General features: G+C 39.5%; 1 protein-coding gene across 4 annotated transcripts in view; it reads right to left on the bottom strand.

Moving 5' to 3' along the window:
- DOCK4 (dedicator of cytokinesis 4) overlaps window positions 1-23,215 on the bottom strand; it is a 365,769-nt gene that overhangs the window by 55,636 nt on the left and 286,918 nt on the right. For all 4 annotated transcript variants that reach the window (XM_081079735.1, XM_081079737.1, XM_081079736.1 and 1 more), the window contains exons 27-31: window positions 17,314-17,408; window positions 9,348-9,423; window positions 7,355-7,455; window positions 6,856-6,914; window positions 11-159 (exon numbers count right to left, since the gene is read on the bottom strand). In XM_081079735.1, the coding sequence (XP_080935861.1) occupies window positions 11-159; window positions 6,856-6,914; window positions 7,355-7,455; window positions 9,348-9,423; window positions 17,314-17,408 (480 nt within the window). The remainder of the gene's footprint in view (window positions 1-10; window positions 160-6,855; window positions 6,915-7,354; window positions 7,456-9,347; window positions 9,424-17,313; window positions 17,409-23,215) is intronic.

The raw sequence follows: 23,215 nt of genomic DNA, 5'->3' as shown, positions 1-23,215 counted from the left end.
CCCCGCCTACCTGTTTAAAATTGCCACTCCGCCTCTGCTCCCAGTCCATCATGTCATGAAAAATGGGAATCATGACGTTCCGGAGATCTGGCTGAGGTATCAAGGTCACTTCTAGAAAGGGGCCAATCAGGGCAGGGATGAAATGAAGTTTGTGCTCTCCTAAAGTGAATCAAATAGTTGCATTTCAGGATATTTAGTCTTAAGAAGATTTCAGAAGATATTATAAAATGTCGTTTCAACGATTGCTATATATTCAATTATAGTTGTCGCCCCAAGCAAGAAAAGAATCTCCCTAAGCAGATATGTAAACAGTAAATTTCAGTGTGTTGATTAATATTTCTCCATCATTTTTTATTAAAAAGCTATGGACTTACTTTTTCACATGAAGAAAGCCATAGGATACAATTAAACATTATGTAACTCATCAGGAATCAGCTATGCATACTATTATATATTCACACATTAAAAGTTTTATGCAGTCATTAAAAATGAGGCTGAAGAAGGTGAACTTCTCCAATATAATTAAGTGAAAAATAAGGTACAAAACTGTATGTACATCTTTCATCTAAAAAAATGTATGACAGTCTAGAAGACAGCCCCCTACTCTTATCTCTAGGTGGTGAGACTACAGGTGATTTTTTATATATAAAAAGGGGGTTCCTATGTGTATTGTATAATTGTTCTTGTGTTTTATTTTACACAATAATCATACAACCAAAACCCAAATCTAAATGGTAGTGCAAAAAAAAATAAAAGAATATAACAATTTTCTGAAAAGACTACGATGCAATGATGGTGAACTCAGAATGGTATATTTGCAAGTGCTCAAAGGTATGGTGTTAATAGCTCATAGGAAAGGAATCTGGAGGGTCGGGGGGAACACAGGTGATCTGATCTAGCAGATGAGTGTTGAGCTCAGTCCATTGTCCTGATTACCTAGGTTACATCTCAGAGGGTTTCTATTTTTATAACAAGGAAACTGTGTGCTATGGAATGTGCACGATTTCTCAAGAGCTCGCCATCAGCATCATGGCGGAAAGCACGTCATACTGAAACATCTGTCTAAGACCCGGGGAACAAGTTGGGGAGCTGAGCAGAAGATAACGGGCTTCATGAAAGAGGATAATTTCCCCTTATTTTTCTTTTCTACCTTTCATCTTTTGTTATGTGTCGAATACACATAAAATTATATTGTTCAGTTACTTGCTAATTTTGGATTTACATACCTCCTCATTAATTTGTTTTATTTTGGTTTCTGTACCAGAAGCCATTACAGTGGCCACAGGTTTGAATATATAGAATAAATCCATGGTGCAAACATAGAGTTTAAATTTATATTGACTTTAGAGGGGTTTTTAGAGGAAAGAGAATATGAAAGAAACAATTTGGAAAGGGAAAATTGATGGATGAGTTCAGAGATGGGCAATTCCCAGTGGGTGTTTGGAAAGTTACCAGTTTTTGTGACTGGAAATGCTTTGGGCTATTTCCACCATCATTGGAATGTGGCCCCCACCCCTTTTTCTCAACACTAAGGGGACATCAGCAGGGCTCTGCCTATCTGAAAGTCCTTTTACTTTCCAACACTGAGGTCACACAATCCTTTCCCCTCTCTCTGAGGTTTCATCAAAATTAACTGTTTCTCCCATCTCTAAATTACTTACTTATCCATGCCCATCACATGTGAGGAGGAAACTGACTTGTAATTCCTTTTGCTTCCTACCTTTATTTTTCACCCAGGTAATATTTTATCTTTCCCAAGGGACTGCTCAGTTTTCCTCATCACAAGGACACCTCCTTCTTAGTCATCAAAAGAAACGTCCTTATTAATACAACTTTTTAAAAATTTTTCTCCAAAAGAACGAATACTTTCAAGAGCAACCAACCCACTGTGGCAGAATATACAGAACCATCAATTCATAGTTCTTCTCCCTGTATTTCCCCCATCCTCCCAACATACAGATTTTAAGCAGGTAACATTTGCAATTCCTTTCCTCAGTTATTTTTGTCAGACCAGAAAGTAGAAGCAACCTGAACTCAATCACTCTTACTGTCATTTGTAAAAGCCAAAACCCACTCAATGCTTTTTCCAGCTGTCCTGAAAAGTGAGGGGAAGAAAAAAAAGAAGGGGGAAAGAGATTCCAACAGAGACAAAGGCTGGCAAGTCCTGATACCTGCTCCATGCCCCTGCCCCAGGAGATGGCTGCAGGGGTTCGAAGTCTAATCACAGATGCTGGGCTACCGGGAGCCACGGAGGACTGCAGGAACCATGTATGGAGGGCAAAGGCTGAAAACTGGGCGGGCCTCCTGGGGCCTTGACACTATATAAGACACCAAACCTTTGCACAGCTTTTGGGTGTGTGTGTAGTCGGGGGGGGGGGGGGGAGATGGGAGAGGCAGGAAAGACAAAACAAAATGGAATCTCCTGCCAGCCCTGGGGGCTCTCCTGTGCCTGTGGTGGTAGAATGAAATGCAGAGTCCTTACATGATGACCTCCATTTTGAATCTTCCCTGAGCCTGGCATCGTTTGGCCTCTCCAATGAACATCGTCAGCATGTGCTGATTTTATTTACAACCATTTGCTTGAGTAGTTTTGAATCTCTTTTTCAAAAATAGCTTCCATGAATAGACATTTTACAACCTGATCTGCCGCGTTGTAAAATGTTTTTACTATGAAAAATCTCAAATGTACACAAAATAACAAAGAATAGTAAACCAAATCCCCACACACCCATCCTCTAGCTTCAATAAATATCAACATTTTCTGCCAATCCTGTTTCACCTATCACCCCAAGTATTTTTCCCCCTAGGATATTTTAAGCCAAGTCTGAGACATCATATCCTTCTACTTGTACATACATCGGTAAGCATCTTTCACAGGTAGGAGGACATTTTTATCAATTTAGAATCGCAATGCCTTTACTACACTTAACAAAGGCAGACGACAATTCCTTAAATTAATCTGAAACCCAGCTTATATAAAAAATTCCCACCGTCTTAAAACATGACATTTATAGTTGGTTTCCTTCCATCACCATCCAAAGTCCCTACGCTATATTTTGGAGCCTTATTTTCTACCGACATTGGAGAAGCCACACCTACACTTAACCCCTGGTGCACCAATGCATGAGTGCAGCCTTCTTTGCTGAAAGCACACCTTGGGAAACACAGAATCTGCAAACCTGTACAAGCTCTCCACCACAGAAAATTTCATTCCTACCCCACCAGCAAAGCAAAATCTTGAGCAAACAATGTACGGCCACAGCAAAATAAACTTCACTGAAATGATTTCTCCTTCAACTGCAGATTTAGTCTATTCCCTCCATTTAAAATTGTCAGCCACATGGTTGTGTTTTGAAGTATTTAGGGCACCTGCTACTTGGGCTGTTGGGGTTTTATATTTATGCACACAGAGAAGCCTGTTAGGAAAGTATTGATTTTTCTACAGCAGTTACAAGATGCTGGGTTTGCAAATGTAGAAGAAAGAGCCCACTTTATATTTAGCAAGAGTGTCAGTTCCACTAAAAATAGAAAGAAAACCATAACCTTGCAGAACGATGAAAGCCAAATGTGGGCTATGGTAGTGAGGACTAGCTCCTTTCTTTGCAGATGATTCTCGCACGTACAGGTACAAACGTATAAATGTTTTTTGGGGAGATTCATGCCTTATTCCCTCTCTTGACAGAACATTTTTAGTCCTTCAACTTAGAAAATGAAAATACTGAGGAGTAACATTTAAGAAAAGGTGTTCATGTGTCACTAGTTGGTCTTTACTCTTCAAAAATGAATTATTTTATAAAAACCACCAGGAGATACCACCTCACACCCATGCAAGTGACTACTATACACAAACAAACCAAAAAACCACACACAGAAAACAGCAAGTGTTGGTGAGGATGTGGAGAAAGTGGAACCCTGTGCACTGTTCGTGGGAACGGAAGATGGTACAGCGGCTGTGGAAAACAGTATGGCGCTGTCTCAAAACTTAAAAATAGAATTACCATCTGATCCATTGCTCACAGGTAAATCTAGGAGATGTAGTAATGAGATGTGAAAATCCTACAGCTGTATGTTTAAAAGGAGACCAATCACTAAATTACAGGTACCCTTTTCTCCTAGTCCCCAGCAGAATGCAAAAATCTATTTATTTCTAGCATATGGGAGAATTCCCACACTTCTGAAGTAAACACCAGCGACCAAACTCTGACTTAAAAATGTTGTCCAGTAAAACGTGTGTTTCCAAATAGACCAACTGGGGAGTTGCAAAGGCCAAAACGTGTATTTAGTGACTTTGGGCATTTCCTCTCCTCAGCTTGTTTTCTAAAGCTTAGTGTATTTTGTTTCCACTAAAAACTATTGAGGACCTTGATTTATGAAATCATAAAGTTTACTTGCTTTCCTAAAACATGGTGGATTTGTCTATATCAAGTTTCTTCCTGTTCCACATAAATTGGAGGAAAAGTTTAAAATACAAAATTTAATAACTAAGCTCTTAACAGGTATGGGCCATTTCTTCTTCTATTGCCCGAAGTAACTTGCACATACCCAGTGCTTCATGAATTATCTTAAACTGAATTTGTTAGGCTGTTCCATTAAAAAATGAAAATGTATAATTACCTGAAAAAGGTCTCCTTTTGTATTGAAAAAACTTGATAAATTTATAGGTAAACCACATTACAACTAATATGTAACATTCCCAAGTAACAAGCTCACTTAAGGTCTAGAATGGGGGAGGATTCAATTAGTACCCTGAATGCTTAATTTTTCTTATCACATTATAAAAATACATTTTGGAAAAGGGGCTTGACCATTTCCAAACACTTTCCAATTCTAGTTGTTGTACAATAACAATGACCTTTAAAATTCACCTGATGTTTTGGAAGTTTCAGAAAAGCCAGGACACAACACCGAGGAAATCATGCAGTAAACCAAGGACTGTAGTGGAAAGTGACACTCACCCTATCCCTGAACTACGTCATGTGGGGAATCGGTAGTTCAGCGACTAAGAGGAGCCTTTTCTAAGAGTGCTAGAGCTGGGCTAGGGCTAGCCTTTCGGGTGGGGAAAACAGAAAAAGGGGACAGTGTCCTCTGGAGCAGTGCTTGTCAACCTGTAGCCAGGTGCTTACGCATCACCTGGAGAACCAGTGGAAACTCCGGAGGTTGAATCCCACTCTAAGAGAGTCTCAGAGATTGTTTCCGTGGGTGTGGGACAGAACCAGAGAATCTGTGTTCTTTACAAGCTTCTGGGTGATGCCTGCTGCTGGTCTAGAGTCCCACGGCGCTAGAACTTAGGAATGATGCATTGTGGGGATGAGCATGCTCCTCAGACTTTTCACATTCTCTAGGCTTCTGAGGAAAACAAAGTGCTTTAATCTAAAACCCAGAGCCTTAGAAATAGTTTGTTCTGAAGCTGAAACAGAGGAGAAAATTATGACGTATGCAGGGACATCTTTAGCGAGACTCAGGGTGCCAGCCAAGGGTCACGAGCCTAAATGCACAGCTACCTTGCCCTGGACAAAGGTTCACGTGGAAATAACCAGACGTGGCAATGCTAAGATTTATCCAAAAGAGGAGACTGCCCTGTTTCTAATGCTCTGATAACCCTAATGACTGTGCCTAAACTTCTCATTTGAGCTCCAACAAGAGCCGAAACGACCATGACAGCTTTTCAAGGCCTCATTCCTGGGAAAACAGCTTGCTAAATTAATGCCCAATACAATATGGACACTCCAAGGGCCTTGGTCTACTTTTGAAAAACAAGGACAAAAAATGCATGAAAACTTGAACATGGAGAGGAGTGCTCTTCAAAAAGATACTATTTTGGAGCTGGATCTAAAGACACATCATCTTAGACAGCTGGGGGTTGCACTCAAGATGCTAACTCACATTTTCATTTTTTTCTGAAATTATCAGCAAGTATCCAACATTGAGCTCAATTATCTATTACAGGGCTTCCTTTGAGAATTATACTTTCCCAGGTCAAAGATCACTCTGTAACATGAATGTTAAGTAAGATGACAATGGTTCTATTTTCACTTACGAAAAAAATACCCTGCCATCTCCAAGTTGTGCTTGGATGAGCCCAAGAGAAAAGATGCTTTCAGGTCATTACATATTCAATTCAAATAGGTCCATCACTTTCATAAATCACCAGGAGGAATTACAATGCAGCGGTGGTAAATGAACACTACAAACTTGCAAAGTTAACATACCAAATTAAATAAGTAAATAGAAACCCTATGCCAATGAGATTTTAGAGCAGTTTATTTTCCAAATATTATTCTTTTCTATGTCACCATATCTGGGTCATCAATTTGCTGGAGGAATGTGCTCCATTTTCTGTGGTTGAGTACGAAAATGAGTCTAATCGTTTCTTAGCAACTGCGGACGCTTTTAACTCCTTTGGCTATATTTCTTATAACATAGGTCAATGGTTTCAAGTTTTTTACGAGTAGTGATGCTCAAATCAGTGTTTCATGAAGTTTAATCTAAATCTGTTATGATTCATAGCCTCAATTCAGAGTTCTAGAAATCTTGAGCTGTTACAGTCCCAAATTCTGAAAGGTTAGCTCATTGCTAAAATGGTGTGTATTATTGGAGCAATACTAGATTATAAAATCTGTCACTCGATAATAATGAAACACATAAAGAGAAGGTGATTTTTCAGAGAGACACTAATTTAAAGAATTAGTTGTCACCCTATGTAACGCTAAAGTGTCAGATACTTCCCACAGCTATTATTGATTTAGACATTTGGTTTCAAATGCTGTCATAGGTAAATTGTCCTTCTTCATTTGTACACTTAAAAGTATAGTGACGAGCTGTAAAATGGAGGTGGCTTCTCTATTCATCACTTACCTAGGTTTTGCCACATGCTGAAAATTTCACAGCCCATTGTCACCCGCATGTCACCATACCTGAAACAGAACAGAAACCAAACCTGATCCAAAGGCTCCAGAGCAAAGAAATATTTGTGTCTAGGAAACAATCTATCATTCTGAGTTAAAAGGCAATATGCTTTTAATTAAAGGTATTTAATGTACATGTCAGGATGCCTCTAATTCAAATTGTCATATAAATCTTTCAGTAAAACAGATTCATTTCATAATTATCGCTTCTGTAGTAATTTTGAATTCTGAAAGACAGAGGACAAAAAAAAAAAAAAAAAAAAGGTTAAATAAATTCTAAATATTGAAATTTCCAGAAAAGATTGCTTCTCGTCCTCTTGGTCATTACCTTTCCGTACAATTTCCGGTTATGGACATATGGTTTATGAACCACTGGAACTAAACACACTTTAAAAGGGACCACGTTTCACAGGCCTCATGTCCCCACCTGATCATACAGTGGTACTTACTTTTCTAACACCTTTTTCTTTTTGGAAGGTGTAAACATCTCCAATTGCAGACACAACTGGTTTATAAAAATGACTGCTAGGTAAAAATAGGAATCCCAGATCTAAAACGAGAACAAAATATTTAAATACTATGGTGTTACAGAAATATTTAGGCAAAGTGACATGATATCTTGGATTCAGCGCAAAGGTTACCAGTAAGTGGATGGGGGTAGAGTTGATATAAGATTGGCCCTGAAAGGGTAATACGGGCAGCTGGATATGGGTGACTGGGGATTCCTTATACTAGTCTCTCTCCACTTTTATATATGCTTTAAATTTTCTACAACAAAGAAGTAAACTCACCAAATAAACACTATCTTTTACTATATTGCTTCAATGCTGTATCCCAGGCCTCATGTATATGCTAAACGGTACATGTTTTGTTTCTCTGGTAACCTGTTGGTGTGTCTCCAAGGAGACATCGGTATAAGATGGATTACTTTATCCCTGTATGAATTCATTTTTAGAACTCCTTTTTATGTAGAACTCAAAAAATGCACACACTTCTTTGGATATGCTAATTGCTTTACATTCAGACAGTATATATAAAAATTCCCTGCCTAGACAAATGTTTTGAGTCAAAGTTTTCTTATCCCCAAAATAGTATCGGAAGGAGATCAGAATAAAATTCCTGGCAATAAACTTAACCAAAAACATGTTGGACATAATAAAAGGAACCTATTTCTCTATAAAATTAAAAATAAATAAGAGAAATATTATAAAGGATTAATACCTTTCATACATAAAGAGCTCTTACAAATAAAAGTAAACATAAAACCGCAGCAAAATAATGAAGAAAAAAGTCCAGAACAGATAAATGCACAAAATATGAGTTTTATCTACTAAGTGGTCAATAACTAATAACTAGTAACTAATCAATAACTAATAACTAGTAAGAAATGCAAGTTAAAGAAAAAAAAAATTTTCCCTCATCAAATTGTCAAAAGAAAAAATGGTCTCTTCCAGTGTTAGTGTAGATAAAGGCAAACAAATATGACTGCTACAACCTTTCACTCAAAATTCCACTTATATTTATCCAAAGGAATAATTACGGATATGTGTCAAGTTTTATTTTGTAAGAATGTACATAAAAGAGTAATTTATAAGAACAAAATAGAAGAAACAAGCTAAATATTAAAAAGTAGAGCTCTGATTATCAAGTTTTGATGTTAATTATTATAAGGTATGATATAAAGAAATATTATGCAATCATTATAATTACATTGTTTTTTTATGTATTTGTGATATTTTTGTATTGTCTAGTTATCCAATAAGGAAATATTATTAAATGTTTAACTTGAAAAATGTTATTTAAAAAAGAATAAGAAACAATGATGCCAAAAACACAGACATCATTAAAAAGGAAAGCCAGGACAAGCACTGCTCATCTCTTTCCCATTTACCATTTTCCATTTAGAAGCTAGTATATCAAAAATTCTTAGAGATCCAGGGATATCACATTATATAATACAGATGGACAGAGAGTTCTGTCTTAAAGATCTTACTGATCTTTTGTTTATTTTTTTTCTTTTCATTATTTTTTTTAAATGGGAAGATGGAGAAGAAAAGGAGGTAACTGGTTTACGTTGTGTTTTCTTCATATAAACTCTATTTTAAGATATATCTTAAAAACATTATGTTCTAAGTGTCCTTGGTCATGCATGGGGATCATACAGAAAAGAACAAGAATTAAAATTTATGGTAACAAAAAAAGAACTGTTTCCTGTTGAGCACTATAATTTCCACCAGGTTGAGAAGCATAATTATAGCCTGAACTTGTTCACAAATGTATGAAAACTCTTCTACTATTATTCCTAATTAAAATAATATGGCCCACGATTAATTTGAGGTAGCTGGAATACATTTATTTTCCTATTATTACGGGAAAGAAAAATACATGAGGTAATTTCCTGAGTACAATGCAGGATAGTCATCTAAATGGATACTTTCTTACCTTATAATCAAAGTTCTCATTTAAGAAGTTTTTACGAAGCGCATCTGACAGGTACAGAACTGTTGTAATAATAACGCTAGTGATAAAAAAAGAATACACATTAAGTTGGAAACTTCACATTAATGAAAATCACTGATTAGATAAGAATCAAAAGCAACTAAGATAAAAGAAAACCTTCTTCAGTAAGCATGTGGAACAGCATTACATAATTCATATTTGAAATAAAAAAGAAAAGCAATGCCAGGCAAAAAAACAAAGAAAAAAAAAATCTATCACTGAAGTCAGGTTCTTTGCAATGACATACAGAAAGATTTATGGTTCCATGACTCAGACCCAAATGTATGAATCTCTTGATGTTTTATAATGCTTTTATTAATTTCTGAACGAATCCAATGATTTAACACAAATATCCCATATTTGATTAACACGGAAGAAAGCCCCACTTTTTAAAAATACAGGGGGAAAAAATGGAGCCCAAAGATGAAATGGATAGGATAAAATGATAATTCTATAATTTCTTAGGAGGCGTCTTCTTTCTGCTCTTCCACGTTTAAGGTGCTAGGGGACATACAAGAGCTGTAGAAGTCAGATTCCCTCTCTGTGGCAACAAGAGCCCTATGAAGAAACAAATACCGACTGCAGAGACTGTCTAACCCAGCACCAAGCTGTGTGAAACTGTGAGTGTCGCAGGAACTCAGAGAACGGGGCATCTCAGGGCTGGAGAAATAAGGGAAAGTCTGCCAGAGGGTACATATGCAGCCATATGTATCTTGCGAGGGAGATGAAAAAAGAAGGATTTGGTAAGCATTCTTGATTAATTCTAGAGTTATGTAATGTGTTCAAAATCTTCTTTTTGTAGCTGTAGGAATATATTATATGCAAAATTGTATGGACAATTAAATGCATTTCCAATTGGTTCATTTAACGTTAGATACAGCATTAGAGTGAAACAAGAGAGGCCACTCCCCAAACTACTGTAAACTGTGCCCCAATGGGCGATACTTAAAGCCTCTTTGGCCTTTTCTGAGATGCGCATGAACGGGACTGCTGGTGATGTGATGTGTCCTGTCATCACAGGATTTGGGATTCAAGGACACAGCTGTACGACCCTAGGTGAAACAAAATAAAACAAGACACTCCGCTCCCCCTGGCCCCCCGCAACTTTACACCTTCGTTATCCTACTAGCAAAACACAGATTAGAAGAATATTTACTAGTGAGAACAGTCTCTGTAGTCTTTGAAGAATATAAGTGTTCGTTTTTTGTTACCTGCTGGAAAACTAACAATTACAGTCTGCCCGTGGGGATGAGGGAGCGTGTTTGAGACAAAGGGGTTGGATGTCGGCGTTGAAAGCAAAGAAAGGGGAAGGGGAGCAAGGCGTCATTTCGTGGGCAGCTGCCCCCCCAGCAGCGGGCTCTGCAGGACGCACACATGCTGCGTGTCATTTACATCCTTCGGGAATCGTCCTGCAAAAGCTCGGGATCAGCAAAGACTGGGAGGCCTGTGGTGGGTGCCTTTGGCCCCCACAAAGGAGTGTGAATTTCATGTTACAGAGGTAAGTCGCCTGCAAACAGCAGTACCAAGCGGCAATTCTCCACTGATACTGGCAAAGTCCATGATGATAATGAAGAAATCATGAAAGGTCCCCAAGGAGTTCACTCAAATCTTGCTAAAGGACACGAAAGCTCAATTATCAGAGAATAGAATGCTACTAGGCAAGGAAGCGGTCTTTGCTCAGCGTCTAGTGGAAAATCATTGGACCTCAAAGCTTAAAGAAGAAGAAAGTGTATCCTTAATGCATGGTTCTAAGCACAACTTCCTGCTTTGACATTCAGTGGAAAAAGATACACAATCCCACTACACCTGAGTTTTACGTAAAAAGCCATCTTCCGGCCCACAAACCCAGCTGGGATTTTGGTTCAGAAACAACCCTAGTGTCAGTGAAACATGACATACCAGGGCCTGAGGCCCTGGGAAGAAGGCGGCAGACTCAGTCTTCCACGTGAGAGGCTATCCCAAGGCAAAGATCATCCGTTTGTAATTTATATGCCGGGTGCCACACACACACACACACACACACACACACACACACACTTCTCGGCTTCTTGAACTGCACTTGAACTAGACACAGCAGTGCTTCTCAGCCTTTACTGGGTATCTGCTGCTCTAGTTCAAAGCAGGTGACTCAGCAGGCCTGCGGGGGCCTGAGATTCTGCATTCCTAACAGGATTCTCCCGCTGTTGACCTCCCCGCCCTTTGATGGGCAGGGCTCTAGAGAGGCCCGAGTTAGAAAAACATTCCAACAAACTCTGCTCCCCATTCTCCTGGCTTCTAGAATTTTCGGCTAATAGCTATTTTTGTGGCTCTTCAATAGGGCACTGTCCTTGCTCTCAATAGAACACCTCATCTTCTTACCAAGGCTACCTGATCATGCGGCCCAGCAAGCATAGGGGCTTTGGGAAATCCTGAGTCCTGAAACAGTTCCAGGATCAAACACAAAAACTGCAAAATGAAAACTGAAAAATGGTTAATCAGATGTCCACAGAAAGCAACATGATCAATTTCATTAATTGTCCAATTTAATATCCATGCAACTTCTATTACACTAAAAAATTGCAGGTTACTTTCTATAACTTCGCAAGAATTCCTAAATATACAGAAATGTGGAGAAATCACAGCCAATTAGAATTAACTGATTTATTCATGGGCCAATAATTTAAAAAGCAAAATGTTAAAATTGTTCTTCACCATTTTCCTTCAGTAAAATAGATCTCATGTGGCATGTGGGTCTGTTTAATATGTTTGTGTGATGAGGGGCAAGACCTCTAAAAATAAGACTTCCACATGGCTAGAAAGATCGTAACAGGACTTCACCAGCTTTTCATTTATGCTTAGAGCATTCAGCCCAAGTTACAGAGGTACCTCCCAGAGCTTTAGCTGGTAACTCAGCACTGACTCAGTTTCCTGGCACCCAGGTCCCCAAGCCAGGTAAGGCATTTTCACATTATCGCTCCTTCATTGTAGCAGATAACGGTGGTGTTTAGGGGCCTTTCTTCACTTGTTCCAATTTATCCAGAACCATGTGGCTCCTTTGGTCTTATTCTTTTAGTCATGACTCAGTTTCTGAATATTGGGACATTTCAAATCTCAGGGCTTCAATTCAATAGCCAAGAATGGTTTGCAATCTGTTACTATCAATAGTCAAATTACTGATATCTGCCAGAGAAACGCAGGCACAGGGATTACTTCTGACAACCATAATCTACGGGCACAGCGTGATAAAATATATACAGAAAAAGAGAACCGGGTACACAGGAAATCAAAGTCATTTCCTTTGATTTTTCAGTTTTCCAGTTGCCCCCACATTCTGGGGTTTCGGGAGTATCTCCAAGCTATGCTATTTCTCCCCTTAAAGAAACCTCATTTCCTATAATTCATCCTTTTGAAAACTATTCCAACCTGATAATCACTCAAGACCCATTTCTCTGCTCTTTTATAGCAAAACTCTTCTAAGGAGCTGCCTATAATGACTGTTTTCACTTTCTCACCTCCCACCACTGCACTGAAAGAAACACTTGTCAAGGGCACCAGTATCTACACCAAACCCTGGGGCCAACGGTCAGTCTTTACCTTCCCCAACCTCCCAGCAGCCTTAGTCCTTCCTTCATAAAACATTCTCTTCCTAGGATGATACGCTGCTGCTTCTCATTGCACGTCATGGCTGTCTTTCCTATTCTCCTTTGCGGGACGCCTCTCCACGTCCTAAGCTTCAACATGCCGGCACTTTCCATGGTCCAGTCCTGTCCTTTCGTCTTTTCAGTCTACACTTTGCGGGTGTTCTCATTTCATTCCAGGGTTTCATATACTGTTCACGTGCTGGGATCCTCAATGGGCATCTGAGCCCTGTCCTCTTCCCTGAGCTCCATACACACATGTCTGGCCCCCCTTTCTACATCTCCACCTGGATATCCAACAGCATCTCAAACTGTGGTCACCATCAGTTTCTTCACCTCGCCCACCACTCCTCTCTCAGCATTTCCCCCCTAAGTAAATGGCACCATCACCCATCCTTCAGTTCAGGCCAAAATTCGAAGGGCCAGCTTCAATTTCTTTTCTTTCCCATACACATCAGTCATCTGGAAGTGCTGACATCTCTGTCTTCAAAATCGATCTTCTTACTACCTTCATTGTCACCCACCTGTTCAAGCCATTGTCATCTCTTACCTGGTCTGCTGTATCTAGCGCCTGACTGGACCCTCCTGGTTTCTCTTTTGTGTCTCTGCCCCACAACGTCCGGACCCTATATTCCTCTTCTAAACTCCTCTCTACCAGTCCCTTCTGTCCTCGTGGTTTAGCCACACTGAATCTTTCAGCTCCTTGAATGTGCAGTACTCAGTGACCCCAAGGCCCTTTTCTGTGCTATTCCCGTTGACGAGAACATTCTTCCTTTACTGTTTGCCTGTAAACTCCTGCTTTTCCTGTCAGCTCATGTTCACTCCCTCATGAAAGTCCCCTCCAATCCCAGTCCAGAATAAAGTTCCTTTCAAAACGTCTCATAGAGCTGTGCTCTCTTTATGACATTTATTTTATACATCAGGCACTGGGAAATACGTGTGGAATGAGTGGGTCAGTGAATGAATGGATAACTTCCCCTAAGAAACTTTGATTCCATACATCACTTATTTGCTATACAGATCTCATTTGAAAGTTAAAGGTAATGGTCAACTAAACAATTCAGTGTGTTTTTGGTGGGAAGAAAAATATGAAAGAAAATGTATGGTATGTTTGAAGCCAACATGCACACAAGATAAACAAAATAAGGGCCTGGAATTTCAAAGGCAGGGCCAACAAGTTTTTACTTTCCTCAGTGAGCAAGTCTGTTATAAGAGTCATCGCCTTGAAAATATGTCTAAAGCTGTGACTTTATTTTTGTACTGTATTTTGCAACGTGTATGGGAAGGGGGTGGAGAGAAACTAGTCTCAACGTGTCCTGTATTTTTGGTAGTTTTCATCTCCCTTATGTTCCTTCTTTCCCCAATTGAGCATTGTCCTCATCCAAAACATCCACCAAGAACTCCCCACGGGCACAATACAACTTTGCAAGCAAGCAAGAGAAGTCATGTTTCTTGTCCTCGCGAAATTGAGCCTGGAACCACTGTTACCCAATATGAGACACTCAGGTGGCACGAAACAAAAGGCCACACTAATCACCAGGTGTCTGGTCACAGCTTTTAGCTGGACTTCACACAAAGCCTGGAAGCTATAGGATTTGGGACAACACAGTTTACGGATGAAACTTAAGGACATTTAACTTCCTTGAAAATACAGGAAGAAAGGACCAACACATAGAATAATATATATATATTCTGGGGGAAGAGCTACTCAGTTGAGTTCAAGGGTAGGACAATGGCAACTTCTCAGCTAGTTACTATCAACTGGACAAAGGTGGGCGGTGAAAGTAGGAATTTGCGAAAAATGCTTCTGTGAGGGGCCTTGATCAAATATTTGTCGAAGGAAGTTAGGAGCCTGGATGAAAAAGGAGATCAACCTCAGACATGTAGGTTGATGTGACTTGGGTCTGCAGTTTAGCAAAGGGGAACCTTTTCCTTCCAGTGGATGCTCTTTAACATATTGAATGTATCTTCAACATGTTTTGGAAATTAGTTTTTCTCCCTGTATTGTAGAAGTTAATCTTTTTTTTTACAGGCACAGCGCAAGTAGCTGAAGGCTTACCGTATTTCTGGACTACACGGCATTTGTAAAGCAAGAGAACATCTCACATGCTTCTGAACGGGCTAGGGTTCGGGCTGCTAAAGGAGGAGATAAGAGGGAAGTAAAGGGTGAAGAACAGCAGGGAGCAGGTGCTTCCGCAGGCCCCGGAGTCCTGCCTAGGAACCAGGCTGGACCTGCCGCTGCCAGGGGAGAAGCAGTGGCTATTCCCATTGGCACAGACTTGGGTGGCAATGGAATAAGATTGCTGCATTTAGTAAAGGTTAATGGCCATTTTCTCGGGTTTGCTATGGGAGCAATCGCCCATGTGGACATATTACACAGAGCTCCTCGCAAACAAAATCATATTCCTATTTGGTTAGCACTGTAGATGAAAACCTGGAACATAACGTGTTTACTCAAAAGCAGGCTGAATACTTCCAGGTCTGTTACCTACTATTGTGACCATGACGTCTTTGTAAACGGAGTAGAGCTTTTTAGGTGGGGCAGAGAGAGATGACATTTAATATCAAAAAACCCTCATGGTTGTCATGGTTTTCAGGAAGCTCAAGCAGAGCCTGTGTACATAAGGAACAAAATGTCAAATTTACTTTCCGTTTGAATTGCTGCCATTGAAAATTCTAATTCAAGTCAAAACATCCCTGTGCACCCAGGGTGGGCAGAATGACCCAATGATGATGCTGAGTGATGACGTCAGCAGCCGGGACCCTTCCCCCTCTGGCTCTCTGGATTACCGTGTAGCCCTGGCCAGGACCCCAGAATGTATGATCTCTGGTAATAAGGCCAGATATGTGACCAAAAGCTCCCACGTAAATCTGTAGCATCCAGACACCCAGATGAAGAGATACTTGATTCTCCTCACAGATATCAAACTTAATATGCTAAATTCCAGAGAGGACTATTTCAGGAGTCTCAATTAGTCTTCCAAATGGAAAAGCTGCTTCTGTACTTATGTAAAACATAACATGCCATATTTCACTATTTGTTACTTCACGAAGTTTTTAACATATCATTTTCACACCTCCACGTCTATAAATGTATACTGCGGCACCAGACACATTAGGCATGTCTAATAAAAACGAATTCCTATATTTCTGGGGCCACCATCATCATACCTGGGCATCTGGGGAGCACCCAGGGTGTCTCTGGCCCACGGATAGATACCTGGAGAACCCCACCTTCATGAGGATGTTGGGGATTGGAGAAGAAGAGAAAGGAGAAGCAGGCACATGTGGGCTGGAAGGTAAGCGTGCTTAGGAAATGGGGTAAATTACAAGTGTGGAAGTAAAGACCAGGCCGGTTTCCTACAGAACTGCATCTCCATTCTGCAACCCTGAGACATCAGAGAAAGGAAGCAAGGGGACAGATGAATCCGTGACACTTCCTCTCCGCAACGGCTCCCGTCTTTCTGACTGGCCCCCAATCTCCTTTCCTCACTCCTATTCCTTCAAGCATTGACCTCAGATTATTATTTTGTGCCTGATATGCTTAACACAAACTAATTTGAGCAACTCTGACATTCCACTTTACATCATAACTTCCCAAATGTCTGTCTGTAGTTCAGAGCACAATTGTCAACTCTCCACTGGCCATGTCACTTAGATGTATAAAAGGCACATGTCCACCTCGGGGTCAGATGTCATTTCCAGCACTCAGTACATGTATTCTGCTCAGTTGAAATGAATTAAGAAACATCAGAAATGGCTCAAGTGTCCAGCAACAGGGCTGGTTAAATAAACTGTGGTACATCCATTCAATGGAATACTATGTAGGTATAAAAGAAAAAAAGAAACGAAAAGGAAGAGGGACTTTCTCTGTATAAACAAGGAAACAAAGAAAATCGCCAGGATTTTTAAAGGAAAGAACATAGTGTAGAAGAGTGTATATACTCTGCTTCCTGCAAGGCTGTGCATATAGGGACACTGGAATGACAAGCAAGAAACTAACCAGAGTGGTTACTACCAGCTGGGGTAGGGGATAAACAAGGTAGGTGGAGTGGCACTTCTCAGTGCATCCTGTTATACTGTTTGATTTTTCAGCCACGTTAATATATCACCTACTTAAAACAAATAGTAATAAATTAAAAAAAAAAGTGAGTGAAGTTAATCCAGAGGCAAAGAAAAAGAACCCCAGGACTTGGAGGTTTTGAACTTGAGACCCAACTACAAAGGTCGCGCAGTCCTCTGCTCAACCCCTCCACAATGAACTGCGAGTATCATCAATTGAAATGTCTTACTTGTTAGCCACGAGACGCATAACAGTCCAGTCCTTTGGAAACATCTCTGGGCGTATCAATATCCGGAACACAGTAAATATCTGCAGCAGGAAATCCTGGGGGAAGGAGGAAACAAACCATTTTATGGAGTTATCTTAACTATCAGCACACACACACACACACACACACACACACACACACGCGTGCACGTTGCTGCTGTTACCATTTCTAACGCAGTGACAGAGAAGAAGGGAACATTACTTCAAACCTTGACCATCACCTTCCCCATTCTCAGCACCCAATCAGTTTGCTATCCTGTGCTCTCAGGTCCCCTACTCTTTCTCTTACTCATGCACAGTGGACATGACTTTCCATCTCTTCTTGCAGGCTCCAAAAAACGTAGGTTTTAGAAATAAAATGGAAAACTAGCTATAGAAGATTAGCAGGCAAATATATTCTCTTTCTTCTAGTACAGTGTCTTAAACATCAGAACTTTTCAATGCAAGGGAACTATATACAGTGCTAGCCCAGTTCTGCTTCCTTTTAAGTGGTATCAAAATTTAGAAAGTTAAGTTCATTAGAAAGCACCTTAAGCAAAAACCTATGTTCCTTACAGGGCATTCTGAAGATGCCATATTAATGGAATGCATGAGGTTTACTGGATCGGAGTGTGCCGGGGGACCAAATACCAACAAGAATGTGGGCTAAGTCAAGCGCAGTTAACAAGTCTTCAGAAGCCATGAAAGTGTGAAGGTTTTCTTTATTTTTTCTCTATTTTTCAATCACAGTAGAGTGTTCAGGTATCCTTCACTGAGATACCACACCAGGGGCAGTGGCATTTACTAAAGTATTATCTTTAACCAGATTACCGAGAAACACTCTTGACAAGAAGCTCCTATCAGACATGGAAAATATCTCTTCTTAAAATATTGCAATGAATGGGGCCCAGAATGCTACAGCACATTATACTTAAACAGAAGGAATCAAGCAGATAACACACCACATGTAATGAATGAAATGCAGCTTGCCCTCTCAAAAAGAGACGGGTTCAATCCAGTGACTTTATTTACTGGAAAACTTATTTATTTATTTTTTTTGTAACTTCAAGTCCTGCTAGGAAAATCTCTAACAACTTGACTGAAGGCGAAAGCATGGTGTTGCTTAAAAAATTAAAAACCATGAGTTTTATTTATCAAACCCAACAACACATTATGTTAAACATGTAAACTGCGTGCATATAAAATTTATGGTTGTTACTCATAACCAAAAGATAGAAAGACAGAATCTAAAAAAAACAACAACAAAAAACATGTGGTAGGTGTGTGTGTGTGTGAACATACTCTAACAACTCTGATGAAGCCCATAAATATTTTGACAAGAATTTATTTCGAGAATTTATTTCGGCGTCTTTGGCATCAACAACACATATGTCGACACGTACACACCACGTGGACACTTGCCCACTGGATCATCGGCTTTCAAAGGCCAGACAGATCCTGTCACATCTAGACAATTTCCCAAATGTGTTCCACTGCAGGTCAGAGAAATTGGGGAAACACCTCACGTTCTAGCCCTCCCTAGGGATAGGTAAAGCTGAGAAGCCCTTTTCAGTGCATTTCTAAAACTCTCAATGGGCTTTCAGTTGATTCTTTCAGGTTTCCCAGACATGAATACATGTAACCCCTGCAGAAATTGATGCTCGTGTTCACCTGTCAGCGAGTTATCCCCCACTGCAGTTTCCTACCTTGTTGCATTTGCTTAGATAGATATGAAAGAAGAATGATAGTGGGGAGTCATTTGTTTTTCACAGTCCATAATTATTTAGGAATAGTTTAAACAAACTCTATGATACTGAAATTTCATCTTTTCTTCTCAACAGTTTTAACAGAATTGGAAATTGGAGGGAGTGCCCTTAGCGACAACGTGTGTGTGTGTGTGTGTGTGTGTGTGTGTGTGTGTGTGTGTACAGGGGGAGGGTGATGTCAGCTGCACAGAGAAAAAAATGGCTGAAAAAACTGTCTAAGGAAGCAAGACATCCATCTTACAGGCGAGCAAATTTGGTGGTTCATTTGTAATGCTGGGGACTGAGGGACAGTTATTCTAGGTATAGGCGTTTTCCTAGTCCCCTGTATCTCACAAAATAAAAGGCATGGCAGGCGGTGACATAGTACCAATGCCTATGTATTAACGTAACACTTTATTTCCCCTGAGAAAACTTTTCTGTCTCCAGTAGTTTTTGAAAGTATCCATTCAAGCTCCAGCTACCTTTCCAGAACCAAACACACTGACTGTGCAGGAAGCTTATAATGAAAATAAGAGAATAATGTACTGAAAATCAGAAAACCGAGATTTTAATCACGGCTCTGCAAGTAACCACCTTAAGACTGTGGCAACTTATTTTAACCTCCTTGGACTTGAGCTCTCAGACTTGGAAAACGAGGGGGCTTCAAGCTCCCTTGTAGTTAAAGGAGATTAAAAAAAAAAGTTACTATGATCATTCATCAATTCATGTAGTACACAAACATTTTTCTTATCTCTAAACTGTTGGCGAGTGTTTCATCAGATGGTCACACAAACACCTTCCACTGTGACACTTACATATAATTTAGTTCAGCAAGTATTTCTCATCAATTGCTGGGAACAGGTTTCATTTCAAACTCAGTTCCAATACTGTAAAGCACTAAGAGCTGAATGCTACAAGCTTCAATGTCCCCATCCTTCTGTTCCCAAATACAGTGGCACTTCCTTGTCTGGACTCTCCAAGAGTGCTTTTTAGCTCTGATCATTTCACTAAACATGTGCTTTTGCATAGATATATAAAATTATTTTGCACACATAATAATACCTCAGTAATCAATTATGCAATTAAAAAAACCACTATTACAATAATATTCCAATTTGGATAGCACAAATAAGCATTTCATATGCCAGCATTTTAAAATTGGCAGCCTTGGAGCAACTTCTTATTTCATTTACTTCTTTTTTAGTGTGTTGACTTCAGATAGCACAACATGGTAATTAAACTGCACTGCTGATTATTATTCAAGTAAGGGTTCAAAATAAAAAAAAAATGAATCAGGGAGCTGATACTTTACAGAAATACTTTTTCAGCAGTGCAAGAGATTCAAGTGAGGCAGTTCATGTGAAAACCTTCCAAAAGGAAAAAATAGTCCTATATTCAAACAGAAAAGAAAGCAGGAGCAGTTGTTATGGTTCCAGAAACGCCACTAACGTTTATGCACTGATATACATTGGGTGCTTTACTCTGTGCCAGGCACTGTATTAGATGCTGGAGACACCTAGTGGGGTAAGACGTATCCTTTCCTTCATTATGAGAGAATATTTATGCCGGGCCTGTAACATGCCCCACACAGCACAGGAAGTCAGACGGGATTTTCACCTTCATGGAGCTCACACTGTTGTGGGAGAGATGAAGGACCATTTAAAACCACACAGATCTATGCATGCATGGCCAGTGAGGGTAAGTCGGAGGGCCAGGTGGTCCACGCTGAGGAAAGAGCACCTGGCAGGCCTCAGAGGCAACAGGGAACAGGGTTGCTCGGAGACAGTCAGAGGCAAGAAAGGAGCTGAAAGATCAACAGGGATAAATGATGGATGGAGGGAGGGATGGAGGGATGGAGGGATGGAGGGATAAGTGGATGGATGGATAGGGAGATAGATGATAGATTGATTGATAGATAGATAGATAGATCATAGATAGACAGATAGATAAAAGGTAGATGATAGATAGATAGATAAGTAGATAGATGATAGACAGATCATAGACAAATAAATAGATGATAGATAGAAGATAGGTAGGTAGGTAGATAGGTAGATAGATAGATAGATAGATAGATAGATAGATAGATAGATAGATGATAGATAGATAGATGATAGATAGATAGATAGATAGATGATAGATAGATAGATAGATAGATGATAGATAGATAGATAGATAGATAGATGATAGAGATAAAAAACAAGTAGGGACCAAAGAAAAACAAATAAATGACACATAAATAAATAGGGACCAATCAAAGACAAATAAATAAAGATAAAGAAATCTCATACCTTTCTATGGTAAGCAGTTGGGAAATTTACCCTGAGAGACCTGTGGGGACACTGAAGTGTTTGATGGAGATATACGAGAGGACCAAATTCATGTTTTATAAGGATTGTCTGACTACACTGTATAAAAAACTGTCTTGTGTTTGCACATGATACCATGAAATAAGGACAGCATACATAGGAATTGGGTGTACGGAACAGCATTGGTGAGACACAGAAGGCGGAATTCTGAGATCAGGAAATTTGAGCTGAGACATCCAGAAAAGACACCATCGTGAGGCAGGCAATGAATGGGACAGAGCTTTCTCACAACACATTTCCTTTACTTATGACTTAGATTATAGTCAAGTGTTAGTTTAAAAAGTTGCCACAAATTTCAAACGTGTAACACTTTTGATATGGGATTTAAATTCATTTCAAGGGTGTTAAGAATCATTATCACACTGAAATTCATATCCTTAAAATTAAATATTTAAGTTCCTTATGCAATAATAACTCCTAAATGGCCCTCAACCTTCAAGGGCTACAGAACTATTTTTTTCTGTAATAAAGACTAGAAGTCAAAATAATTATATGAAGAAAAAATAGCTTGTGAAGCAAGCAGACATTTATTTATTTATTTATTTAAAACAGGGCAGACATCTATTAAGAGGGTTGATTTATTCCACAAAGATTAATATTCCAGGCTCTGCGCTTAAGACAGAGTGACACAGTCGCTACTCTCTCCGAACCCACAGTCATCAAGAATACAAGGAAACAAATAATTAGAACTCATTGTTTCGTGCTAACACAGAGCAGGGGTGGTGGTGGGGGTGGGAGTGAGGCTTCAGTCTGAGACAACTTCATAAGAAAGTGATACCTTGATAAATGTCTATTATATTGTCTTGTGCACCTGAAACTAATAAAAAATGTTAAAAAAAAAGAAAGAAAAGAAAGTGATACCTGAGTTGGATTTTATAGCTTGAGTTGAAAGCAAGAAAGGGATTAATAGGGGTACAAATTAGACAATGAAAGTGACGTGGTGTTGGAGTAGACACTGCAGGCAGACAAAAAAAAAAAGATTCAGAGGAATTAAAAATTATATATATATATATATAAAATTATACATATATAACATGTAATATATATATATGTATATCTACATATATATAAATACATATACACACACACATATACACACCAGGAGTGCCAAAAAATGTATACAAGCAGACACTTTGGTCAGCGTTGCTCAAGCAGTAGTTCACCATCATCAGAAGTGTCTGGACACTGATGGCAACCACTTTGAGCACCTCTTGTGATTGCAGAAGTCAATCGTGACTTACATTCATCTTTTGTTATCGGTATATATTGAGTATTACATTTTAATACAGTTTTCCTTTTTTAAAAGGTGTATACGTTTTTTTTGGCACCTGCGTATATATGTGATTTATTAAGAACGTTTCAGTGGCTGGAGTGAAAGGTGTTTGGAAAGGGTTGGAGGTCAAGGAGGCTGGAAGGTAGGCTGTGGACAGGGACAAGCTGACAAAGAGATTGGACGTGGTCCCGTAGGTACTGGGAACTCCTCAGACTCTAAACTTGGGTTGAGACTTGATCAGACATGATGTTTGAAAGCTGGAGGCCGTACCGCGGTGACAACAGAAGGTTCTAATAATGGTGCACGTAACTTCCAGGATGTGTATAACCTCACACCTTAAAGCAGGATCCCACATCTATATGAAAATTCCTAATCAACAAAGAACAGGATCGCACTGCTCTCTCTATACATAAATGCCAGGCTGTGGACAGAATTTTAGCCCCCAGAAGGTGGGTGTAAAATAAAACATCACTGACTACAGAAGGAGGAAAAAATAACCCT

The sequence above is a fragment of the Rhinolophus hipposideros genome (genome assembly GCF_964194185.1).
Source record: "Rhinolophus hipposideros genome assembly, chromosome: 18".
In the NCBI taxonomy this organism is placed as follows: domain Eukaryota; kingdom Metazoa; phylum Chordata; class Mammalia; order Chiroptera; family Rhinolophidae; genus Rhinolophus; species Rhinolophus hipposideros.
The sequence above is the reverse complement of the archived record's forward strand: the minus strand, read 5'-3'. Positions and strand labels throughout refer to the sequence as shown.